The following is a 27829-nucleotide window of genomic DNA, read 5'->3' as shown; positions in this document are numbered from 1 at the left end:
ATTTTATCAACCCCAAAAGGATAAAAGGTAAAGTTGACCTTGGTGGGATTTGAACACAGAATGTAAAGATTGTTAAAATGCAGTGAAGCATTTTACCTAGTCTGCCAGCTCGCTGCCTTATATAATAATAATAATAATAATAATAATAATAATAATAATAATAATAATAATAATAATAATAATAATAATAATAATAATAACAATAATAATGATAATAATAATAATTCTTTCTGCTATAGGCACAAGGGCTCAAATTTGGGGGAATCAAAGTTAAAGACACCAGAGGTGAGACAGTATCCAGAACTTGAAATGAATTGGATAATGTATTTTATATCCTGAGTCACCTTAAATGCCTTACTGATAAAAACAACAATAACAATAATATAATTTCATTTGGCTGGGCTCAAAGGCATCCTTTTTTGGAAGATATGTATGCAGTTAAATTAATTTCACAGCAGACTCTGCTTGCTGAGAACTTTACATTACACAGTGGGATTTGAACTGACAGCCGTGTATATATGTGTGTGTATATATGACAGATGAGACTTGCTTTCAAAAAACTACTAGTCTTTCATAAAACTATATTGCCCTGGTCTGTACATACAGATGCAGGTAATGGCCATATACACATGAAGAATAGAAAATAGATATCAATGATATTTGATAAGTGTCATTTGTTTTGCTTTACAGCTGTTTCGATTACTTACATAAATACATCATCAACTATATAACTATTACATAACAAACACAAGGTTATTTAATTTAGCTGAATGTGACGAGAAAGTAATTTTATCAGGAATTTTTCCTCAATGTATAAGCAGTGATTTAGTGTAAATATATTCATAAATATACACACAGAGAATATATGCAAGTGATGAAGAATGGTGGGAAGTTAGCTAACTGACAGTACTTCACTTCTAGGCTAACCTACTTCATCTTGCTTCTTCTGTCAGGGGTGAAGTGGGTTGTATTAGACTGGTTTACACTGAATGTACTTCAAGAAAGACAAAGCTTTCAGGGGTGTCCTGACATCATTAATTGATTATGCAAATTCCTTTATCAATTTCATTTTGATACATATGTGTGACAACTATATCATAATAAAATAACATTAGGCTCTATATGCATAAATGTAAGACAGATTTTTAAAATATGTGTTACATATCAATAAGACTTATATTTGATATTAAATGATAATTCATTAATTAAATTGTTTATGTATTTATAAATTCATCTTGTATTATATTAATAAATCTTTTCTAAATTATATACATATATATTTTTTATATACAGACATTAACAAATTGATATAGTAATAAATTTAAATTATTTAGTAATGTTAACAACTTTGTTTATTATTTTTTTTTTGTCTCCTGTTGCAGTTAATGTTAATCAACAGAAAAGATTAATTATATGGAAAAGCATAAGGAAAAGAACATGGTCAATGTTGTATATACACACGTACATAACTATCACTGAAATGAAACAAATAACACTACCCATGGGCAAATTATATGTATTCTTGGATGTGTATATCTATCAAGAGCTGTGGCTCATTACTCCCCATCGGAGCCACAAGTGTAAAGTATAATTTTGTCTGATCTCACAATGTTTTTAATGGTCAATGATGGTTTTCTTTGGTCATGAGTAGACTGCCATCATCACAGACACATATATGCTTATATGTCTCTGTATTACACACACATATGTGTGTGTGTGTGTATATATATATATATATATATATATATATATATGGAGGCATGTGGCTTAGTGGTTAGGGTGTCAGCATCATGATCGTAAGATTGTGGTTTCGATTCCTGGACTGGGCAACGCGTTGTGTTCTTGAGCAAAACACTTCATTTCATGTTGCTCCAGTCCACTCAGCTGGCAAAAATGAGTAACACTGTGATGGACTGGCATCCAGTCCAGCTGGGGAACGCATATGCCATAGAAACCGGGAAACCGGGCCCATGAGCCTAGCTAGACTTTAAAAAGGGCGCATTTATTTTTATTATATATATATATGTGAATTTGTGTGTGCAACAGTGTCTGTATGTATCTGTATCATTTAATCCTAGGTGAATACTTGAGCAAACCTATGATCTACTTAGCTATAGCTAGGAATACATCATTCAATGTTTTCTTTTTTTTTTCTACACAGTGTTTTGATTGAGAGGGAATTAACTACTATTTCTAGTTGATCAAATGGTCATGTAAAAGTCTTTCCTGCTGCCATGTTGACTCAGATGTATGTATATATGTACATTACAGTTAAACCTCAGAGTAAACCTGATTGAACAGGTCTTTTATGGAAAGCAATCCAGCTGTGAAAGTGCAGTCTTTTCCTATGCGTTATGAAACCAGGACAACGTTATCTGACATACTTTTTTTTGTTCATATGAAAAAGTTTAATTTTAAGGGGATTTGGCATTTATATCTAGCTTATGGTCTGACCATGCAGAAGCTTCCCTTACATTGTCATTCCACTCATTGGCTTGTATGTATATGAATGTATGTGTTTATTGTATTTATGTGTATGTATGTGTTTGTGTGTGTGTGTGAATGTATGACTTCGTTATTTGTCTGGTTTTTTTTAAATTAGAATTCTTTGTAAAAGGAAGGAACTGATTTCTAACAAAGAAACAAAACTTCCATCCAGAAGTTTGGATACCAACAATGGTAACTGTTACATGTTGCATCTTAGGAAAGTTTTACATACTTTTATTGTTCCACTTACTAACTATATCCATAAAGTTCAGGTTAACCTGTAAAGTTCGTTGCCTGAAAATCCAAGCTTTTCCAGATTGTTACTTAGACATTTACCATCATTAACAACTGCACAAATGGTTATTGAATGAATATGAATTTATAATCAGGATAAAGGAGCAGTAGGTTTCAAAGGAGTTGTCCATAAGAACTCTTCTTCTTCCTGATTTTGTAAAAGACACTCATATCTATAGGGCAGCTTACCTCTGTGACTATATGTAATTTTTTTTTCTGTTCCATAGGCCTGCTATGTTTGTACTTGGTAGATATGTTGATGACAATTTCTTGTGATGCTATCAATAGCAGAGATGCTGTTTATATTCACCCAGGGCAGACTTTTCTGCAGTTGGTATTGTTATATTGTTTTAGCAACAATATCATGTCTTAGCAAGAAGTATTTCCTCAATGATATTTTTGGAGAGTTCCTGATTACATGCATTATTTTAACTGCAGAAGTGTGACATTATCAACATTTGTATTTGTGCTTTAGGGGTTTAAGGGATTCCCCTGTCCCATTTGTTCATTAGATATATCAAAGTTATCTTCTGCTCTTGGACTGTAAAAGTATAATGTTCAAGATGTGACTAATATAAGGGACAAGAGTCCAAGAAAGGTCACACTTTATATGAATAGTATCATCTTTCTCGATTTTTATGGGAGGCACAGTATGGCCATCACCCAATAATTGAAACCAGTAATATAATGGTGTTTATTTTATTTTCAATATAACATATATGATGTAAGACAAAACAACCAAAGAAATTTTGTTGTATGGTAGTAATCTTCGCAGACTTCAGTACAAGAGATCCACAAAGTTCATTAATTTTGAAAAGTAAACGAATCACAGAGAATCAGTTGAATTGCCTCAGCATGACCAAACCTAATTAGCTGGAACCAGTAATGAAGAAATGTATTTATTTGCATGACTTTTCTTTTCTTCTGTTGGATATCTATAACTGGCCATAATGAAGGAGTTTAAGACCAGCTAGCCGTGGGAACTCCAATAGGCTAATAACCTAGGTCTTATGACAGAATTGGTCAGATATTTGGTGAGAAAATTTCAGAAAGGGAAGAATAAACTTAGAATGAAGATACTGCTAAGTAAACTTAGTGTGGACAAAAATTTTACTAAATAAAAAAGATGACATGATGTTGGTACCATCAATGAAATGACCATGCTCAATATGCAAAAAAGAAGTTGGTAGAAATTCCATATGGTGTACCCAGTGTAACCATTGATACACAAGAGATGTAGTGAAGTCAGTCATAAGCAGATGAACAGATGTGATAGACTTTATATGCTGCAGAAGCATAAATTCAGTAAGCATGAAAACCATCAATAAAAAAAAGTCCTTGAATGCTCAGAATGCTCCCTCGAATAGTTTAGCTTATGTTATTGTTACCAAAATGACCTAATTAGTAAAGGCACAATGAATATTCTGAAAGCTTAGTTACCAGAATAAGAAGTATTTGGGAAATGTTCAGGGAGCAACTTGCTCTGCTTATTACACAGGGTTCTTCTCTCGGAGTGAAGAACAAATTGTATGGTAGTGAGTGAGTATGGTAGTGAATGCCAAATATTGGCTGAGAGTTAAGGGAAATGAAACTGGTATAATCCAGTAGATGTGTAACATTAGTGTATATGAATGAAAAGCACAAAAAACCTGAGAAATAGAAAAAAAAAAAAAAACTAGACCTAAGAGGCATCAAATGTGATATGCATGATAAAAAACTGTGCTGTTATAGGCATATAAAGCATATGGAGGAAGATAGCTATATAAAGCAGTGTGGGGCACTGAAAATGGATGGAACCTGTGGAGGAGGGTGAACCGGGAAAGTATGGAACACAAAGTGGTGGAAAACCAACCTAAGGATTCTGAGCCTCAAGAAGAAAAGAAAAAGGATTGCGATGGTGGGCAAGAAGTAGGGCTGGATAAAACCTATCCATCAATGCAAACAAGGTTTGACAAACATTTTCACATCCATTTTCTCCTTCATTCAAGGGTGCCTTTCCTGTTGCCAACCCTCACCTATTTCCAAGCAAGATTATATTTCCTCATAGCCAGATGCTTTTTCACAGAATATTGGAAATGAATGATACAGTTTTTATGATAGTAACATTCATTTACAACTTCCATGCAATGTCAAAGCAAGGACACACACACACACACACACACACACACAATGGGCTTCTTTCAGTTTCCATAAACCAAATCCACCCACACGCTTGTGGTGAAACAGGCAATAGTGGAAGATACCTGCTCAAAGTGGTGTGCAGTGGGACTGAACCTGAAACCATGTTGTTGGGAAACAAGCTTCTTAACCACACACATATTTATTGGGTTCCCTATCTAATATGTCCCTAGCTTCATCTGCTGTCCATTCCTGCCTCTTTGATATTTATTTCTTTACTACCCACAAGGGGCTAAACACAGAGAGGACAAACAAGGACAGACAAACGGATTAAGTTGATTATATCGACCCCAGTGCGTAACTGGTACTTTGATATCTTCTCATCTCATTCTCTCGTGCAGCCATACCACACATTTCCTCATTGATTTCCCCCCTTTCTACATGAAGCACCACGTAACAAATGATAGAACTGGATCTGTGTATATCCTCCCACAACCCTAATCCCCTTATTTCTCTGTCTCTCCCATCAAGATGCCTATTTATTAGGATAGTATTGTATTTGTTCATATCTGATATACTGTACCATCACTGCTTCTGTGTTGCCAGGAATCACTCCCTCTAGCCCAGGCCATTTGTTATGGATACTAAAACCATTCTCTCACCAGCATCCAACTCTATTTCATGCATCACTCAATATTTCTCTCACACTCACAAACATGTAGCTGCCATTACTGTCTCTCTTCCACTTCCCACCCAGCACTGTTGCCCTTCCATCCCTCCAACCTTTACCATCTTCATATCTAAATCATTCTGCTTCTATCATCACCCACTTATGCTAATTGTGCTGTCATTCATTTATCTTCTATTCAGTCCCACATGATCACACTGCTTAAAAGATGGTGTCATCATAGGGTGGTGAAGGCCCTTTAGTTTTGTCACAGTAACCTCTCTAGTGTTGGTGCAGCAATAAAATGCATCCAGTACACTCCAATGAAGGTGCATGGCAGAGTGGTTAGAGTGTCAGGCTCACAATCATGAGGTAGTGAGTTCAATTCCTGGACCTGGCTGTGTGTTGCGTTCTTGAGCAAGACACTTTATTTTATGTTGCTCCAATTCACTCAGCTGTAGAAATGAGTTGCAATGTCACTGGTGCCAAGCTGTATTGGCCTTTGCCATGGAGAGGGGGAAGCTGGTAGGCATGAGTGACTTCTGATCTTCCATGAACAACCTTACCCAGAATTTGGAGGGGAACTTTCTAGGTGCAATCCCATGGTCATTCATGACTGAAGGAGGTCTTCTTTTCTTTATACTTTATAAAATGGTTGGTGTGATGTAAGGTATTCAACCATAGAAACTAAGCCAAAGTTGGAATGTATGAGTAAAATGCGATCTCTCAACTTATCTAGGAGGTCTACAACTCCAGATAAGAACTACCTGGGATGATGACAATCTATCCACCTCATATCAGCATAGAAAGGGGCTGTAAAATGATGACAACGATTTGAGGTGCAGTAGGCTAATGAACTGAATCACATTTTTATGAGGTCAATAAAGTTGAAACTATGCCAGTCAGAGTCAGTCGATCACCTTATTGCTAATAATCAATACAGGTTTGATAATATAAAGCAAAAAGAAAATAAAACTCAAAGCATGAATGTATATACATCTTTTATTTAATCAGCAGAAGTTACAGAGTGACTCAAGGGTCGAGAGTTTCATCCATTGGCATTTATCAAACTGGTTTCAAATTTTCAGTTGGAATTTATAAATGAAACACCCCAACTAACTTGGAACAAGTTTGATAAGTTCCAATGTCCAAATTTGGCTTTTGAGTTACTAATTAACTTCTGCTGATTAAATAAAAAAAATAACATAATATATATAAAATTTTACTTTTTTAGATTTATGCATCTTTTGGTTACTAGTGAATTTCTGAATATAAAACCTGTTTCAGAATTTTGGGATTTTGAAGAAGAAAAACAAAAATTTGTTTAGTTTTTGTTTGAACATGAAGCATTCCATTACATATATAGCAACACACTGATGCTCATGATCCCACATGAGACCATCTACTTGGCTGCTAAACCTGCTAGAAATAGCTGGTTTAGTGACCACAGAGAGAGACTGAAGAGTTAGGCAAGTGTGGAAGCTAAGTCTGGGATGCTTTATTTCAGAGTAATGGAAAAGTTAATGTCAGAAATTATGGCCCTGCTGGTTTTATGTCAACCAAACCTAGAGTGTTTGTGAATGTGATGACTTGGAGAATGAATACAGTGTGTGGGAATTAGGGTTGCTTCGTCAGAGATTTACCTTGTGTACGCAGTATGATACTGGATACAAAGTGAGGCACCAAATAGCAAGGAGGCTGTTGCTAATAAAGCCATCATGGTTGAGAAATATAGGGATTTTCCTGCTCTAAGATGATAATTAAAAAAACTTATGACTTGCGTGTTACCCCTGTAACCATCAGACATTTTTTCTTTCCAAGAAGCAGTGTATCTAGGACTAAATTACACAGTGTGTCCTTTCAATTTTTAAAAAAAGTAGGCAAGTTTATCTACTATTGCTACAGGTCTGGTGACAGTGAAGTGACTAGGTTCCATCGTTGGCTTGCGAATGGATGATTTTAAGGGTCATGTTACGAAAAAGAAGCTCGAGAAAAAACTGGGATTATGGAAAATATAAACGCAAAAGAGGTTGGTGTTACACATACACACACACACATGCTTATATATATATACATACATACACATGTATATATATATATACATATACATATATATACATACATATATATATATACATACACATGTATATATATATATATATATACATATATATATACATACATATATATATACATACACATACATATATATACATACATATATATACATACATATATATATACATACATATATATATACATACATATATATATATACATATATATATACATACATATATATACATACATATATATACATATATATATATATACATATATATATATATAAATACACACACACACATATATATATACACACATAAATACATATACATACATATATATATATATATACACATATAAATACATATATACATATATATATATATATACGTATATATATACATATATATATTCATACATACATACATACATACATACATAGATACAGACATACATACATATACATACATACACATATCCACACATACACACAGATTAATAAAGTGCTTTGAACTGCTAGTATGGAATTGTGGGTAATAAAATTCTGACTGACTTTTAAATAAAATGATCTGCCTCACCTTATCAAAGGAGTAGCTATCATAACCCTGAAAACCAGACACAAATGTTTTGTAAACTGTTGTAAAGTTCCATTGCAATGGAAATCTCATTCGCAGTTAGTTTAATGACAAAATAATTCAGATACTTTGATCACAATTCGATGGCATTTATACACACAATATATGTATATATATATTTTTTTTTTTTCGAAAAAATTTTATCAATGGCCAGCATATTAAAAAATACCTTTAAAGGTTGAATTATAAACAACTTATAAATAAGGGCAAACGAAAAAATTTCCAATGCCAAATATGCCGAAAATTTGACGTTTTTTTCGAGTAGCGTGTGTACTGGGAAAAAAATGATATGGTAAATGGACAATATATCCAATTTTCGGCATATTTGGCATTAGAAATTTTTTCGTTTGCCCTTATTTATAAGCTGTTTATAATTCAACCTTTAAAGGTATTTTTTAATATGCTGGCCATTGATAGAATTTAAAAAAAAAAAAAAAATTTTATCCTACATTAGATATAAATATATATATATATATATATATATATTGGTAAAAACGGTAAGATAACAAAAGAAAGAAAGAGACCTCAATATTATGTAAATATGAGACATAAAATAAAAAATAAAAATGTTAAATAAATATATAAAATAAAAGAAGAGGTGGGTAGTAAAAATGAAGATGACTGTATGAAAAATCTAAAAGTACATCGGGTGAAGCTGATAGTTCCGTATAGATACCTAAAAGGTTTCCATTGAATTGGTTGTTAAATCAAATGAAAATTAAGAGACTTATTAAATAATCGCAGAGATCTACTATATGTTTCTACCTGGTGGGAGGGAATCAAAATGTGTAGAATATTATAACAAGGTAAATTTTGAAACTACTTAAATGTTCTAAAATGTCTGAAAGAAGTGAGGTGTTGTTGATAAGATTATCATTTTCCCTAATCGCCAGCTTTGTGGTTTTTAGATGAAAGTTGTTCCCCCCCCCCCACCTATATTTCCATTTACTCTACCTTTGATTCGTTTTCTTCTCCACTCATCATCAGATATCTTTTATCTGGATGCACATGTCTTAGACTGGGCTGAAATTTGTAAAAAATTATTTCTCAATTAAAAGTAATAATCCATTCTAATTCTGGCACAAGGCCAGCAAATTTGAAGTGAGAGGGCAGTCAATTACATTGGCCCCAGTACTTGACTGGTACTTTATTTTATCAACCCCCACCTCCCAAAAGGACAAAAGGTAAAGTTGACCATGGCAGCATTTGAACTTAAAGCAAAAAGAATTACCTCTAGGCATTTTGTCCAGCATGCTAACAATTTTGCCAACTCGCTACCTTAATGTGGTGGGGAGGGGGCTAGTTGATTTAATCAATCCCAGTGTTTCACTGGTACTTAATCAATTGGCCCCCAAAAGGATGAAAGGCAAAGTCAACATTGGCGGAATTTGAACTCAGAACCTATAGAAAAATAAAATGCCACTAAGCATTTCACCCAGCGTGCTAATGTTTCTACCAGCTTGCCACCTTATATAATATTAATAATAATAAGGCGCATGGCTCAGTGGTTAGAGCGTTGAGCTTACGATCGTGAGATTGGGAGCTCGAATCCCGGACCGGGCTGCATGTTGTGTTCTTGAGCAAGGCACTTTATTTCACGTTGCTCCAGTTCACTCAGCTGTAGAAATGAGTTGCGACGTCACTGGTGCCAAGCTGTATCGACCTTTGTCTTTCCTTGGATAACACTGGTGGCGTGGAGAGGGGAGGCTGGTATGCATGGGCGACTGCTGGTCTTCCATAAACAACCTTGCCCGGACTTGTGCCTGGGAGGGTAACTTTCTAGGTGCAATCCCATGGTCATTCGTGACTGTAGGGGGTCTTTACCCTTTAGTAGTAGTAGTAGTAGTAGTAATAATAATAATAATAATAATAATAATAATAATAATAATAATAATAATAATATAATAATAATAATAATAATAATAATAATAATAATAATAATAATAATAATAACAACAAAATAATTCTTTCTACTGTAGCGGAGTGAAAGTAGCTGAATTACATCCCTTTGATGATATGGGCCAGCAGGTGGCGTGACAGCTGACACCTATATATTACAGCGCCTGTTGCTTTCTCTCTCTCTTTTGCCAATTTAGTACACATAAGGAGCACCACCTCACTTCTGCCTAATGCCACGAACCACGTGCATTACCGTCATTCTAACGATGTCTGCCAAAACTTATTTCTTATCATTGTTGCCACAATGACGCCTGCTACGAATTCATTACAGTAAGTATCAGCTGGGAACTGGATGTGTTTTTTACTGCACACACATTTCTGTTACTTTCACAATCTTCTCTAGTGTCTAAGTAGCTCTTACTGGTCATTCAAAGAGACCCAAGACACGAGGACAGTCGATTTCTTACAACATGTAAATGTTGTGTTTGCACCATCTTTTCAAATAGATTTTAATTGTTATGGTAAAACAGTCTTCAACTTTTTCTACTTCTTCTTCTTGTCATGTCTTGAGACAGCATTCACCCGGGGTGGGTTGAACTGGCTTCATTCATCCTCAATGCTACATCTCTCACAAACGCCGACCAGGCCTGGCGATTTGAGGCTAACGACCGCGTGATCTCCAACCACTCCCTATTCCAGTGGCGAACGCTGTAGACATGGGGGCCTAGGTTGGGTTCCAGATCAGCCTTGACTGTCATCAGCCAGGATTTTTGTTGTCCACCACATTGCTTTTGCCAACCCTGAAGGGGAGCTGGGGCTATTGCTTTGTAGATGAATTCTCCTGGTTGACGACGGAGGGCATGACCCAGCCAATACAGATGTCTCGTTAGGACTTTTTCTACACACCCAACACACTAAACAACTATAGGCACAATGCTTGAAATTTTGGTAGCAGGGGTTAGTCAATAACATCAAACCAGTGTGCAACTGATACTTATTTCATTCAACCCGAAAGTATGAAATGCAAAGTCGACCCTAGTGGAATTTGAACTCAGAATGTAAAGACGGATGAAATGCTACAAAGCATTTTGTCTGGGATGCTGACAATTCTATCAGCTCATCATATCATAATAATAATGATGATGAACCTCCTAATTTAGGCACAAAGCTGGAAATGTTGGGTATTGGAGTTAGTTAATGATATCAACCCCAGTATTTGACTGAGGTTTTATTTTATCGACCCCAGTGGAATGAAAGTTGGAATCAGTAGGATTTGAACTCAGAACATAAACAGTCAGAAGAAATACTGCAAAGCAGTTTTTCCTAAAGCTCTGATATTTTTGCCAAATCATTGCCCTATTATACATTAATAACAACAATACTAATAATGATGGTGATGATGATGATGATGATGGTGGTGGTGGTGGTGGTTTCTGATATAGAGACAATGTTACAAACTTTGAGTGAGAGTACGGTTGATTATAATATCCCCACTCTCAGGACACGACTAGTATTTATTTTCATTGACCCTGAAAGAATAAGAAGCAATGTTAACATCCATTAGATTTGAACTCACCACATAAAGGACCAGTACAACAAAATAATTAATTAGGTGCTCTACCGATTCTGACTTTCAAGTAACAATTTCAGCTGAAAAACAAATAATAAAGTACTATTGTTTTAATTAGAGAAATCAAATCTTGACTCACCTCAACTTCTTCGAGTTCATTATCAAGGAAATCGAATCCTTTAAATGTTAACATCAATTCTTTACCATTAGGGTCACCAAGGAATATATCATCTGAAGTGTAAAAAAATAAGCCAAATTATATTACTGAAACCTATTTGAAACACTCAAAAATAATAATAACAATAATAATAGCATTGAAGAGTTTTAGTTGAACAAATTGACACTAGGACCTATTTTTTCTTAAAACTTGGTACATGTTCTTCTGGACTCTTTCACTGAACCACTATGTTATGGGGGACATAAATAAACCAACACCAGTTATCAAGTGGTGATGGTGGTGTGAGACAAAAGACACACACACGCACATTTAATGGACTTTCAGTTTCCATCTACCAAGTTTACTGAGAAGGCATTGGTTGACATGGGGCTATAGTAGAAGACAGACACACACATGTGCGCATACATGCACACACCCACATGCATGCATGCATGCACACGTGCACACACACACACACACACACACATACACACACATATCTATGTTTGTATCTTATCATGGCATGACCACCAGTGTTTGTTGGTTTACACCTCTTTAACAACAAAATAGATCAAAACAATAAGTATAAGACTTATATGAAAAAAAAGTGAATACTAAGATGGATATGTTGACCTAAACCCTTCAAGGTGGTGCCCCAGCATGGCCAGAGTCTAATAACTGAAACAAGTAAAATGTAAAAAATGAAAGATTACATACTTGAGGAGTTGACAGAGGCTGTAGAGTTTTCTTGACTCGATGCCAAGCTGTTTTGTTGTTGTGGAATATCACTTGATTGACTAAATATCACCTGGAAAAAATAAAAAACAACAACAATAATAATAATAATCCTTCCTACTAGGTTGGTCAAGAATGAGATGGTTGGATAGTATCCATAGTTTCAGTTGGTCATGTTTGGGAATTCAGCCAGAAAATGTAATGATGGTTGCTTCTGATAGGACCCAATGGAATGATGTTCCTGAGGACCTTACCTCTATGACCTTGTCAGGAATAATGAGCAGAGAAAACGGATGGACAGAAGGATGGAATAAATGAACAGAGAAACTAAAAGAGAAATTTTTCTTAACTTTTAGAAGACATACAGAAATATAGCAATACTCACAGACATGCTTTTCAAGAGACCAACTCTTTGACCAAAGCTGGTTAATAGATTGATGAGCCGTTCTCGAGTTTTAGCCTGTGGAAATGAGACAATGAGAGAAAGATGTTATGTTCAAATAGCAAGGATAACCATTACAATAACAAAATAAGCTACAATAGCAAACACAGACACAATAAAGTCACAATAGAAACTACAAGAACTACAACTGTAACTGTTGGAATAACAGCGACTGCCTGCCTGCAGTAGTGCAACAACAGTGGTCACAACAAACACAATGTTAACAGCAACTACAACACCTCTAAAACAGCCCAGTAACATTACATCACGATAACCATACCACCACCAATATGTTAGCCTGGTTCCAAGGTTATTATACCCTGGAATGGTAGTGGGGATATAATAATAATAATAATAATAATAATGAAATTATTGTATACAGTGCTCAGGTGCACCACAACTTGTCAGAAAGTGCATATAAAGTACATGCAGTAATGTAGAAATGTCTGGGAAGTGAACAATGTATGAGTCAAATACATGCTTGCGTGTGTATGGAGGGGAGAAAATCAGGTGTAGTGTTGGCGAATCTCAGGAAGCATGGAAGTTTTGAAGGATGCAGTGCTCCGACAACTAACAACCGATGCCGGCAGTTTGTTCCACGCTTCAGCAACTCTCAGCGTGAAAAAATGTTTCCTAAAGTCATGGAAAATATTCTCATTAGGTGTGCATCTCAAATAGCCTCTGACTAATTACTGCATAAGATATGAAAATGAGCAAATAAATCATTATGACCAGCTAAAGCTAGACTGAACCAAAAAAGTGCAGTGGAGATGGATGGAAGAATGGATGGACTGTCAGTGTAGTTGTGTGTACTTACCCTAGAGAGATGTGGTGTCTTCCAAGAGGACAGCCACTGGACATTTGTAGACTGTTTGCGAGTGATGGCCAGAAGACTAACCATTTTGTCTTCCTCGCTGTGATGGATGAGGTCAGCATTCATGTATTTCTGACCAATCAAAGGCATTCTAGATAGATCTACACTGACATCTAGTGTTCGACCTGCAATAAATTAAGGAGAGAAAGGGATCAATCAGAGTAAGCTGAATAGTAGTAATAATAGCTCCAGAGGTAGTGATGCTGCTGCTTATGATGATGATGATGATTATAATAATAATAATAATAATAATAATAATAATAATAATAATAATAATTATTATTATTATTATTTATTCTTTTATTGGCCACAAAGGCTAATATAAACAGACATAAAAGGACATACAATAATATTAAAAGACAAAAAAAAACCAGACAATACAATGGGTTTTCACATTTATGTACACAGTAAGTAACACTAAAATTTGAACAAGTACAGAACCCTAGTACCATAAACTATACCTTCATCCTTGATCCTATACACCTTTGCAAAAAGAGGCAAAAATAGTTACAGGGGGTGGGTCTCCAGAAAATGTAGAAGAAGCAGACAAACCTGGCAGTTCTTTCTTAATATAGGCTCCACTGTTGGGAAAAGAAGTGCGCGGTGAGAAATTGCTGAGATCTGTGGAAGTAACACAGGTTTGGTGGGGTTGTGGAGCAGCTGCAAGGGTGGAGGAACGGTTGACGGCGAGTTTCAGGATTTTCAAGGCTTCTTTCCAGTAGGTACCCTGAATGAAGAAAACAAAGAGAGAGAATAAAGTATAACAACAACCTCAGAGCTCTGGGCCCTTGGGTAGTGCCTGATTGACAGATGGCTCAGTCCGCCCCTGCTAAGTGACCAAGATTGCAGCAATTACCCTGGATGGGACGCTTTTCCATTCATCATCATCATCATCATCATCATCATCGTTTAACGTCTGTTCTCCATGCTAGCATGGGTTGGACGGTTCGACCGGGGATCTGGGAAGCCAGAAGTCTGCACCAGGCTCCAGTCTTATCTGGCAAAGTTTCTACAGTTTCTCCGGTCTTATCTGGCAAAGTTTCCATTGAATAATGAATTGATTTAGAGTTGAAATTAATTACGATTGGAAACAAGCAATACAATGACGAGAAGGATTAGCTGATCTTTAATGGTTTGAAAACAGCAAAATTGTAGCAGTTAACACTTACGTTAGATAGTTTAGCAACAGGACAGAAGAGGCGTTGGTTTATTGTTGATTGAGAAATGGTTTTGAAGTCAATGTAATGAACAAGGCAATGTAGAATTTGTAAAATTGCAGGCTGGAATGTGGTTGGACCTTTCTCTAGAATCTAGAAAAGAAGAAAAATAAATGCTTGAAGTCAATATTTTATACCTTCTACTGGTTTCAGTCATCAGATTATGGCCATGCTGGGGCACCATCTCGAAGAATTTTTAGTTAAATGAATCAACCTTCAGTACTTATTTTTTTTTTTGGTAAGCATGGTACTTATTCTATTGGTCCCTTTTGCTGAATTTCTGGTTGTCAAGTGGTGGTGGGAGTTAAACACAGACACAAAGACACACACACATGTATATATATGATGGACTTCTTTCAGTTTCTGTCTACCAAATCCACACCCAAGTCTTTGATCAGCCTGAGGCTATAGTAAAAGACACTTGTCCAGAGTGCCATGCAGTGGGACTGAACCCGGAACCATGTGGTTGGTAAGCAAGCTTCTTACGACACAGTCACACCTGTGCTTATATCAGTGAACATCATGTAACAACAGCATTTGGCAATACTCGCACACAATTTAGCTTTCACTAACTACCACATTTACCACAGCTTAACCCTTAAGCATTTAAACCCAAATATCCTACTTGTTTCATGTTCAAGCTGGTCAAATAAATAAGCATTATTTGAGGTGTAGGAGTGGCTGTGTGGTAAGTAGCTTGCTTACCAACCACATAGTTCCAGGTTCAGTCCCACTGCGTGGCACCTTGGGAAAGTGTCTTCTAATATAGCCTTGGGCCGACCAAACCCTTGTGAATGGATTTGTTAGACGAAAACTGAAAGAAGCCTGTCGTATATATATATATATAATATATATATATATATATACATGTTTGTGTGTCTGTATTTATCCCCCCAACATCGCTTGACAACCAATGCTGATGTGTTTATGTCTCTGTCACTTATCGGTTCAGCAAAAGACACCGATAGAATAAGTACTAGGCTTACAAAGAATAAGTCTTGCGGTCGATTTGCTCGACTCAAGGCAGTGCTCCAGCATGGCCACAGTCAAATGACTGAAACAAGTAAAAGAGTATTATATTTGATAGAATAACCTGAATGCAAAAGGGTTAAGTCATGCTATTTTATTTTATTTGACTTTAACTGAAACATAGTTTCTTGGATTCCTATGTAATTTACCATTGTGCTTTCTTTAACTTGTGCCTTTGTGTCTAATAACAGGAATAATGATTGTAATTATTTTTCTCTTCGTCTTAGGTTTTGTTGTAACTCCTGGAGTTTTGCATGTATAGCAGGTTTGCAGCCTGCAGCCTACAGTACCATGCTATGTGTTCTTTTCAAATATCTGATACTCTCCTGATTATTCTGACCAAAGAGGCAAACCTCTTGTAACAATTCTACTGGGTATTCTATTCTGGTTTCCTTTAAATTCCTCTTGATGCTTTCTGATACTGTCCCCAAGGACATTATTATTATTATTATTATTATTATTATTATTATTATTATTATTATCATTACTACTACTACTACTTTTATTATTATTAAGGCAGTGAGCTGGCAGAATTATTAGTATGCTGGGCAAGATGCAGTGTGCATTTCATTTGCCTTTCTGTTCTGAGTTCAAATTCTACTGAGGTCAACTTATCCACTTATCTTTCAGGGTTGATAAAATAAGTACCAGTTAAGCACTGGTGTCAATATAATCGACTTAGCCCCTCCCCCAAAATTGCTGACCTTGTGTCAAAATTTGAAACAATTATTATCATTACCTCAACAAGAAGAGTCACCATACTCAAACTGGCTGACAAGTAAACATCAAGCAGGTATTTGACCACACATTTTGTCCATTGGAGGCTATCTTTGTTAAAGGTTCCACGGCTGTAGAGGGACATTACTGTTGCTAGATTGTCCAATCTCTCAGACTGTTGTGCGCACATCTGAAATACAATAGACAGAATATATTTATGAAGGATTAAACATGAGCAAACTTCTTAACAGCACAGGCATGCCTGCAGCTATTACAAAAATGACAGCTTTTCCCGTCATATAAGGGTAAAATATCAAATCTTTCTGCTGTTTTCACAGTTATACTGCTTTTGAAATATTATTTTCTTGTCTGTAAAATACGAAACACATTCAATGCTTGCAAATTTTGTTTGCAAAATGTTGTCGCATTCCAAAAGCTACTATCGATTAGCATTTAATTTGACAGTGATTGTTGTCAGTGGACTGTTTAGCTTAATGGTATAGTACTCAGCGAGTACTATGAAGGTGGCGAGCTGGCAGAAACGTTAACACGCCGGGTGAAATGTGTAGCTGTATTTTGTCTGCCGTTACGTTCTGCGTTCAAATTCCGCTGAGGTCGACTTTGCCTTTCATCCTTTCGGGGTCGATTAAATAAGTACCAGTTACACACTGGGGTTGATATAATCGACTTAATCCGTCTGTCTGTCCTTGTTTGTCCTCTCTGTGTTTAGCCCCTTGTGGGTAGTAAAGAAATAGGTATAGTACTCAGCTGGTATCTGAGGGCTACAGGTTCAAGTCTTGTAGCTATTTGCTGACAACACTTTCTGTCTTATAAGTGTAAAATATCCAAACTTTTTGCTGTTTTTACAGTTATCCTGCATTTGAAATATTTCTTTCTCGTCTGTAAAATTCTGAGGTTGATTTAACTGACTATATGCAACTTCAATAGCATCCCCAAAGTCCATCCCCTCCTCACCATGGTGGGGATGCTGGCAACGGGTTGTGTCAGAGCTATGCTGTTGGGAACTTCGGTTCCTGGTAGGGCCACCCAAGGCGGATTGGTCTGACACCGAGTGGTATTAGGGCCACAACCCGGCAGACGGGACTCTGGTGAAAATCCTCGGAGTGTCTGTTTCGGCAACCAGCGGCTCTTCGGTCGTTCTGTCCCTGCGTCTGCGGACAATCTGCGGCAAACAGGATGTCTCTACATGCGGGATTGTTGGGGACCGCTTGTGAAATCCACATATTTCCACGAAACTTCTTCCAACTTCTTCGAGATGCCTCGAGGGTGGTAGAAGTAGCTGACTCAACCCACCCAGGGTGAATGTCGCTACAAGTAAGTACAAGTAAGTACTATATGAACTTCAATTTTCTCTGAAAAAATTTAGTTTCTCACCTAAAAATATAAAAATCAATTATTTTACTCACTTTACTGATATTTTCAGCAGCTTGTCGGCATTTCTTGCTAGGATCTTCATAATGGTGTACCAGATATGGCAACAAGGATATGACATTCAATGGGAAACCTACAAGAAGAATGGCAAGAAGACTCCTGATTTTATTCATTTAAGGATGTGTTATAATGTAAGACAAATTATGATTTTATGCTCAGAGAATAAATCAATAAATGAAGGAAGGAAACATTGTAACAATTCCAAACTAAAATGCAAAATGGTAAACTGTAACTTCAATTGTCCATGATGCAAAATGAACCGTCTGTACCACAGTAAGCATGCTAAGGGGAAAAAAATAAATCTGCAACAATGAAAAGATGTATATCTAATGTCACCTGGTAGAGTCCATAAACTGTTCCCTTGGACAGATCAATGTAACCTTAAATAATAAACAATGTGGGAGTGAAAACATCACATGATAGAATTGTGTCCATTGATTGGATGACACTTAATAAGCAATGTTTTGTGTTGAGACAACTGGAGTTGTCTCAAGATGTCACTTCTTAAGTTGGGATTATATCGCTTATTTCTCTGGATAGTTGAGGGCACATGGCTTAGTAGTTATGATGGTGTACTCACAATCACAAGATGGTGGTTTCAGTTCCTGGACAGGGCAGTGTGCTGTGTTTTTGAGCAAAACACTTTATCTCACGTTGCTCTGCGATTACTTTGACATTTGACGCATGGCAAACCATGCACCTGTTCAGGTAATACCAATTTGATGGAAGGAGGGAGCTAATTTTCAACACATTTGATCACTATAAACAAACCATTTGTACTGAATGTTCAGCAAGAAATTGCAGAACCATCTTTCTCAGACTATGAGAGACTACCTATTTCTTTACTACCCACAAGGGGCTAAACACAGAAGGGATAAATAAGGACAGACAAATGGATTAAGTCGATTACATCGACCCCCAGTGCGTAACTGGTTCTTAATTTATCGACCCTGAAAGGATGAAAGGCAAAGTCGACCTCGGCGGAATTTGAACTCAGAACGTAACGACAGATGAAATACCGCTAAGCATTTCGCCCGGTGTGCTAACATTTCTGCCAGCTCGCTGACTATGAGAGACTACAATCCATTTCTCTGGATATCAAATGCTATAGATTTCTTACTGAGTATTAAAGACTAATGTACTATCATGTCTATGCATCATATTCCTCCCCAGAGCAGGTCTTTAAAGCATATGACCCAAATATTTGAACTATTATTATTAAAACGTATTTCGTTTTTAGATTTGGTTTGCAAGATTCTTTATACGAGTTCGTGTGTTGAAGCATATTCTGTTGTGTCTGGCGAGGGTCATTTTCTTTTTGTGCCTTATAATATAACACACTCACCGGTAAAATTTCCACTTATTTCTTATTTTTATCTTCCTAAAAATTTCGTTGCATCTTGCAGCCTTTTTAATAGAGAGTCAAAACTATTGAAAAGGCTGCAAGACGCAACGAAAATTTTAGGAAAATAAAAATAAGAAATAAGTGGAAATTTTACCGGTGAGTGTGTTATATTATAAGGCACAAAAAGAAAATGACCCTCGCCAGACAAAACAGAATATTAAAATGTAATTAATTGTAGAAGTAGTTATAAGTCTGAATACATTTTGGAAATGAGGAACAAAAAGGAGCCCCAAAATGGAGTAAATGTGTGGTAGAGTAACATGGAAATGTGCTTTGTTTGAAGAGTTACTTACCAAGGCATTTAGTAGGATCAATAACATAGACATTGATATAAAGGGTAAGCTGAGAGAGCAGGTGGCAAGTAGGAATGGCCAGGTTGGGAGATGTGTAGCCCTGTTGAACAATGAAAAGGATAACATAACATAACATAATATAATATAATATAATATAATACAATATAATACAATATAATACAATATAATATAATATAATATAATATAATATAATAAAATATAATATAATATAATATAATATATATATATGTAAATTAGAAATGGAAACCAAAACAATAAATTGAACGATTAAATAATTTAATTATTAAATGATAAATTCAGTTTCATTATTCTATACAAACAAATGACACATCTCGTAAATTACAGCTAATTGTTATTGATATAGGTAAAAAAAAAATCAGTAAATTCTTCAATATTTAATATCCCTTAGGTGGTTCTTTAACACCTAGCTAAATTGTTTTATATATATAGCATTCGTCAACAAAAGCTACATTGGCATATAAAAATGCTTTCAGCAGTTAAGGGTTATGGAATTTTGAGGCATATATCTGGTTTCTGTGGTAAAATGGTAAATAAAAACAAGATCAGCAGAATCTTTCAATATTTTTCTAAATATTCTTACTCTCTTTTTACTCTTTTACTTGTTTCAGTCATTTGACTGCGGCCATGCTGGAGCACTGCCTTTAGTCGAGCAAATCAACCCCAGGACTTATTCTTTGGAAGCCTAGTACAAACAAAGACACACAAACATACACACATATATATATACATATACATATATACGACGGGCTTCTTTTCAGTTTCCGTCTACCAAATCCACTCACAAGGCTTTGGTCAGCCTAAGGCTATTGTAGAAGACACTTGTCCAAGGTGCCACACTGTGGGACTGAACCCGGAACCATGTGGTTGGTAAGCAAGCTACTTACCACACAGCCACTCCTGCGCCATTAAAACAGATGAGTTTTTTTCCAACTTAATATATAAAGTTAACATTATTTATTTATTATTATTATTTATTTGACCTCTAGTCAAAAAAGACTGGGAACTACTGCCCTTAATTAATAAAAATAAACAGAAGCAATTCAAATATTGGTTTCTAATTATGACACAAGGCCAGCAATTTCAGGTAACTGGGTAAGTCGATTACATCAACCCTAGTTTCCAACTAGCATTGCTCCTGAAAGGATGAAAGGCAAAGTCAATCTCAGTGGAATTTTGACTCAGAATGTAACGACTGACAAAACAACACTAAGCATTTTGCCTGGCATGATTAGGATTCTGCCAGTTTGCTGCCTTAGAAGCAACTCAAATATTAAAAGATGGTAAATACCTTAAAAAGCAAAGTCTGAACACCAGGAAAGTTTGTCCATTTGATTTGTTGCAGAATTTCTTCCAGTTTATCTCTGCTGTTTGTTCGATCTGGTTGTATGTGTCTCAGGATCTTGTAATAAAAAACAGAAATGTGAATTAAGAATAAGATGAGGTATTAATATTCTGAATGCAAAGACATGTATGAGGAACACAAGAAAGTTAAAAATCATGCTATGTTCCAAGAACTGAGTCTAAGAAAGGATATCTGATATCCATTTAGAAATATGAAGATCAAGGTATTATATTGTGGATGAGAATAACAGTGACACTGCTACTGCTGCTTCTTCCAGCATCGCTGCTCTATCACTACCACTGCCTCCATTACACCACCACCACCACCATCATTACTGCCACTGCCTCCAACACTACCCCCAGCATTTTCATCAACACCATCACTACCCTCTTCAGAATATAACCCCTCTGGAATTTTCCTCCCACCTGTGTTTTTCCTGCAGTCGATGACTTGCAGGTGTTCAAATTAAAACACCAGTCATGTGAATTCCATCAGATTTTTAAAAATTATTTTTGTTGGAATGGGGTGGGGGGGACTGTGGGTATTTTAACTCCAGGTGGAGCATAGGGTGCCAACAAGAGATCTTCATCTGTGGCTGCCTGTCAGAACTTCAATTTCTGTGGAACTTTCTTTGGTTTTCCATGCATGTGTCTCCCTTAGGGTGTCCATTAAAGGGTTTGTCTTGTAGTGTTGGAAACTGGTTTCCACAGGATGCATCTCAACCAACCTCATTTCCTCCTTTCAGTTTGGGTTTCAGTAGGTTACTGGTTTGCCTGTTCCCTAATAATTGATTGGTAAAAGGTCTTAAGTGTAAAGGGATTACACCAAGAAAGTTTCCCTCTGAGTCCAAGCAAGGTTGTTTATGGAAGACCAGCCTCCCCTCTCTACACCACTGATGTTGACAAAGGGAAAGGCAAAAGCTGATATAGCTTGGTACCAGTGATGTTGCAGCTCATTTCTACAGATGTGTGAACTGAAGCAACATGAACAAAATGAAGTGTCTTGCTCAAGAACACAACACACAGCACAGTCCGGGAATCTAATGACCGAGTCATGTGCCTTCACAGGTAAAAGGTCTACAACAAAACATTTACTGCAAACAAAATTGGAGGAATAATGATCATCATTTAATGTCTGTTTTCAAAGAATGACCAAAGCCTTGTGAGTGGATTTGGTAGACGGAAACTGAAAGAACCCCGTCGTGTATATATATATATATGTATGTGTGTGTGTGTATATGTTTGTGTGTCTGTGTTTGTCCCCCCACCATCGCTTGACAACTGATGCTGGTGTGTTTACATCCCTGTAACTTAGCAGTTCAGCAAAAGAGGCCAATGGAATAAGTACTACGCCTACAAAGAATAAGTCCTGGGGTCGATTTGCTCAACTAAAGGCAGTGTTCCAGCATGGCCACAGTCAAATGACTGAAACAAGTAAAAGAGTAAAGAGATTGATGAGAACACTTTCTCTCTCCTCAGACACAGAGAAAAATACATTCACACACATAAACAGAAAGAAAGAGGGGAAAGGGTGGGATGGAGGGAAGGAGAGAATGAGAGAAACATTAAAATGTCTGATGTCGAATAAGTTGGCATTGAAGCACTGATGCCAAATAGGTAATGCCAAAACACCTGTGCCAAAACGTCTCAATCCCATAGGAAAGCATTTGATTTGACCAAAGATGTTTTTCTTTTATTTAAGAAGTCAGATTTCACCAGGTGCTTAATAACACAACAAAAACAAAAACTGAAATAATAATCTACTATAATAATACTCTTGTGTTTTTCTCTGTCACAATATATGAATGAGAAAGGAAGGGGTGATAGATGAATAAGGAAGGAAGGGGTGATGGCAAACTGGTGGGATGGTGAACATTCAATGCTGAAAAGAAAAATCAAACAGCATTTCAACTCTGTGTGAGTAGTATGTGTGTGCATGTACAAGGGAAGAATGTGAATGTACGTGAACATTGACAAGTGTATTAATTTGATTTACCATCCATACTTATATATAGAGTACTACAATTAACCATCATTTTTGATGACAAGCGGCCAGTTAGTTAAAATAAGAATTAACAATCGTTTTGTAGTTATTTACCTTCTCCAAGAGTCGAATGGCCATGAAGAATTCATACTCATAGTCAGATTCAAACATGGATACTGCCAGCCAAAATATCTGTGTGACAAGAGTGAACTTATTCTCGGCATTGGTTTGGTCAAAAGCTTTCAAAGAATTAGCAGTCGAATGGGAATTCATTGCAGGGTGTTGATTGTCAGCATCTGATACAGCCCGAACTCTTGCTTCTGTTAAAGAATAATAACATTAAATCATTGATTATTATTGTTTTTTTTTGCATTTATACAAGACTGTGTATACACTAGTGAAGTCTTTTGGCTTAGTGGTTAGGGCAGGGCTGGCCAACCTGAGGCCCGTGGGCCACAGACTTTTATCTTGCAGCCCACTTGATACTTTTTGGAATAGGTTTATTTAAACAAACAATTAAAAAATTTTATCAAAAATTAAATATTGTAATCTCTCTCTATATAAAGCTGAAGTTGTCTGTGTATGGCAGGTTTGGTAGCCTTCAACTAACACTATCTCCTCCGAATCCCTGCGGTGCAAGTTGACCAAAATTGAGAGTATGATAGAAGAAGGCTTGCTCTTCTTTCCGTAGAAGAAAAAATTCAAATCGAACCATGTTAACACCAAAAATTATTTACATCAAAAAGGTGCTTTTTTTCTATGAAAATCCCTATTTTTTACAATTTTTTTACTGATGTGTCACCATTTTTTGGTGTATTTCAACCAGAAAAATCTTCACTTAAAGAAAATAACAAGCTACATAGTGAAAAAGTTTTACTTTTCAAAAATTCCAATTCTAAAGGGTCGCAACAAACCCGAGCAACACTGGGCGATACTGCTAGTGAAAAGTAAAAAAGATACTGGTGTTTTTGCAATGATAATATTTCATGTTGAATCAATGGTCATTCATTCATTATTGTAATAATAGCATGAGAAAGCAAAATGCTTTCAATTCTGTCAGAATACAAATGGCCCGCAATGTAATTCGAGTTGGTCAGGCCTGGGTTGGTCGGCTATGATCAGAAGGTTGTGAGTTCACTTCCCATATACACACATATGCACACACACACACACACACACACACACACACACACACGCACATGCACACACACACACACACACACACATACATATAGTGCACTTATTTCAGTTTCCATCTGTTAAATCCATTGACAAAGTTTTGGTCAAGTCAGAGCTATAGTAGATGGAATTTGCCCAAGGTGCCACACAGTGGGATTGAAACTGAAACCACATAGCTGGGAAGCAAACATAAACATAGATTGAAGACATTTACAGGTCAACGATTACCAAAACAAAATTTTGTAGCCTTCAGGATCTTACCTTTGACATTGGAAGGGACCACTGTGTAACTGGTGCTACGTGCATGAGCTGTGAATTGGCTCTGAGATATGAAGGTACTTCTGCGATTCTCAGCCAATGTTTCTTTTGCCAAATTAGGGGTTGATAGGAAGAGATCCCGCATAGTATCAAAGGAGCAGAAGTCAATATCAAGATTGTCAACCAGCGATTCCACAGTTAGCATTATTTCGGTCACATAGCCCTGGAATTGAAACCAATGCATGATGGTTAAATAGAGACACAGGTAGAGAGTTAGATAAACTGTTACAGACAGATAAACATAGACAGAGATAAAGACAGGCAGAGATAAAGACAGGCAGAAGGACCTCTAGTTAGACAAATCAATAGCTTGATAGGTAGATATATAATTAGATAGTTAGAGACATATACATAGGATATATATATATATATATATATATATATATATATATATATATTTGCCAGCTCTGTCTGGCCCCCGTGCCGGTGACACGTAAAAGCACCATCCGTTCGTGGCGTTTGCCAGCTCTGTCTGGCCCCCGTGCCGGTGACACGTAAAAGCACCATCCGTTCGTGGCCGTTTGCCAGCCCTGTCTGGCCCCCATGTCGGTGACATGTAAAAGCACCATCCGTTCGTGTCCGTTGCCAGCCTCGCCTGGCCCCGTGCCGGTGACACGTAAAAGCACCATCCGTTCGTGGCCGTTTGCTAGCCCTGTCTGGCCCCCATGTCGGTGGCATGTAAAAGCACCATCCGTTCGTGCCCGTTGCCAGCCTCGCCTGGCCCCGTGCCGGTGACACGTAAAAGCACCATCCGTTCGTGGCCGTTTGCCAGCTCTGTCTGGCCCCCGTGTTGGTGGCACGTAAAAAGCACCATCCGTTCGTGTCCGTTGCCAGCCTTGCCTGGCCCCGTGCCGGTGACATGTAAAAGCACCATCCGTTCGTGGCCGTTTGCCAGCTCTGTCTGGCACCTGTGCAGGTGGCACGTAAAAAGCACCCACTACACTCACGGAGTGGTTGGCGTTAGGAAGGGCATCCAGCCGTAGAAACACTGCCAGATCTGACTGGGCCTGATGAAGCCTTCCAGCTTCACAGACCCCAGTTGAACCGTCCAACCCATGCTAGCATGGAGAACGGACGCTAAATGATGATGATGATGATGATGATATATATATACATACATACACACACATATATATATTACGGATATGTACTTGCATAGCAATTGACCTGATCTGAGATCGTGTGCTGGAATGAAAACAATTGCAGCGTGAAAGGTGTTTAAACAGAGAACATACATACAGTGTATGTATGTTCCCTGCCATCACCATCACTCCCACCTCTACTCACCTGCATGTCTTCCCCTTCTTCTGATACAGTTTCAATCAATCGAGAGAGAATATCTGACAACATCTGACCTGATGGACAAATTTGCAATGCTCGAAGTATCTGAAATAAATACAGGTATATCATTAAAACATTGCTGCTTCAAGCCTGATTAAAAAACAAAAAAAAAACCCCGAAAAACCCCCCTATAATCCATGGTATTCCAGCCATGACTATCTCACTGTTCTTTCAATCAAAGTGTAACTCGATAACATTATCCAATATATTTCTTTTTAACATAATATGGTGTGGTTTGAGTGAGTTTTGAGTGTTATTTCTAGTAGGGTATGTAACTTGTTCCAGCATACTGTTACAATTGTTGCTGGTGTTTAGTACCAGGCCATGAAGGAGATAAAAAACTATAATCAAAGCCACTCCAACAATGACCATCCCAGCTTTTTTGAGAGATATGTAGGAATATATTATCTAATGTGTCCTCCCTTGATTAAGACAGTGGAATGTAGTTAATATCTTTTATCTTGTACATCTTTCAGTCATTGCACTGTGGCCATGCTGGGGCATCATCTTGAAGGGTTTAATTGAACAATCAATCCCAGGACTTATTTTTTTTAAAGTTTGGTACTTATTCTATTAGTCTCTTTTTGGTGCACTACTATGTTACAGGGACAGAAACAAACCAGCATTAGCTGTCAAGCAGTAGGGGTGGACAAACACGCAGGCGACAATTTGAGGAATATTTACTTGCTATTTCTAGCACATTAGATGGACTAAACAGAGGCTACCTTGCTAGCTCCTTCAGATGTACTGTTTTATTAGTTTATGCTGTTTATGTGTATTTTCTTTTTTGACACTATACTTGGCAGAATTTGAACTTGGAACATAACAGCAGATGAAATACCGCTAAGCACTTTGCCCGGCATGCTAACGTTTCTGCCAGCTCACCGCCTTATTAAGGGTACATGTATCTGTGGAGTGCCCAGCCACTTGCACGTTAATTTCATGAGCAGGCTGTTCTGTTAACTAGAACATTCATCATTGCAACTGATAGAATACCAGTGTTGTTTATGGAGATACTAACCAGTGTTTTGTGTATATATGCATAAGGAACACATATGTTGATAAAACATGGTTGCATACATACGTGTGTGTGTGAGTGTATGTTTATATATATATATATATATATAGGTGAGAGAGATGGTACGTGAAAGCACGTTGTTGGATGTATAAAAGATGTTGGGAATGACTAGGCTTCCTTATTTAATCTAACTTGTGTTGGTGTTCCAATGGAACACTAACACAAGTTAGATTAAATAAGGAAACCTTCTTCATTGAAAAATATAAGCCAAAACTTAACCATTTCTAATATTTTTAAATAAGGAAACTCATCTCATTGAAAAGGATATAAGCAAAACCGAACCACTTGTAACATTCTATTCCTTCTAAACCAAATCAGGTCAAATTAATCAAGCCTAGTCATTCCCAACAATGTTTGATTATCTCCCTTATACATGAAAATATCTCTGATTACCTTCCCCTGCCTGGAATTCCATATTTCACAACATAGCGAAGACATGACACAAAATAGATAAAGAGATTTGAGAAATTTGAAAAGAAAATACGAAACTG

The 27829-nt window shown here is 36.8% G+C and overlaps 1 protein-coding gene across 8 annotated transcripts in view; it reads right to left on the bottom strand.

The window, feature by feature from the left end:
* The window catches only part of LOC115221035 (protein furry), a 234962-nt gene that overhangs the window by 27901 nt on the left and 179232 nt on the right, over positions 1-27829 (bottom strand). For 6 of the 8 annotated variants that reach the window (XM_029791247.2, XM_036510295.1, XM_036510300.1 and 3 more), the window contains exons 40-53: positions 26207-26305; positions 24863-25082; positions 23537-23742; positions 21386-21496; positions 20056-20155; positions 18333-18430; positions 16928-17095; positions 15112-15252; positions 14495-14669; positions 13886-14067; positions 13012-13086; positions 12609-12699; positions 11874-11965; positions 8209-8235 (exon numbers count right to left, since the gene is read on the bottom strand). In XM_029791247.2, coding sequence (XP_029647107.1) covers positions 8209-8235; positions 11874-11965; positions 12609-12699; positions 13012-13086; positions 13886-14067; positions 14495-14669; positions 15112-15252; positions 16928-17095; positions 18333-18430; positions 20056-20155; positions 21386-21496; positions 23537-23742; positions 24863-25082; positions 26207-26305 — 1785 coding nt within the window. The remainder of the gene's footprint in view (positions 1-8208; positions 8236-11873; positions 11966-12608; positions 12700-13011; positions 13087-13885; positions 14068-14494; positions 14670-15111; positions 15253-16927; positions 17096-18332; positions 18431-20055; positions 20156-21385; positions 21497-23536; positions 23743-24862; positions 25083-26206; positions 26306-27829) is intronic. The other 2 variants (XM_036510298.1, XM_036510299.1) reach the window with 1 other exon arrangement.

This window comes from Octopus sinensis, linkage group LG17 (genome assembly GCF_006345805.1).
Source record: "Octopus sinensis linkage group LG17, ASM634580v1, whole genome shotgun sequence".
NCBI lineage: Eukaryota > Metazoa > Mollusca > Cephalopoda > Octopoda > Octopodidae > Octopus > Octopus sinensis.
The sequence above is the reverse complement of the archived record's forward strand: the minus strand, read 5'-3'. Positions and strand labels throughout refer to the sequence as shown.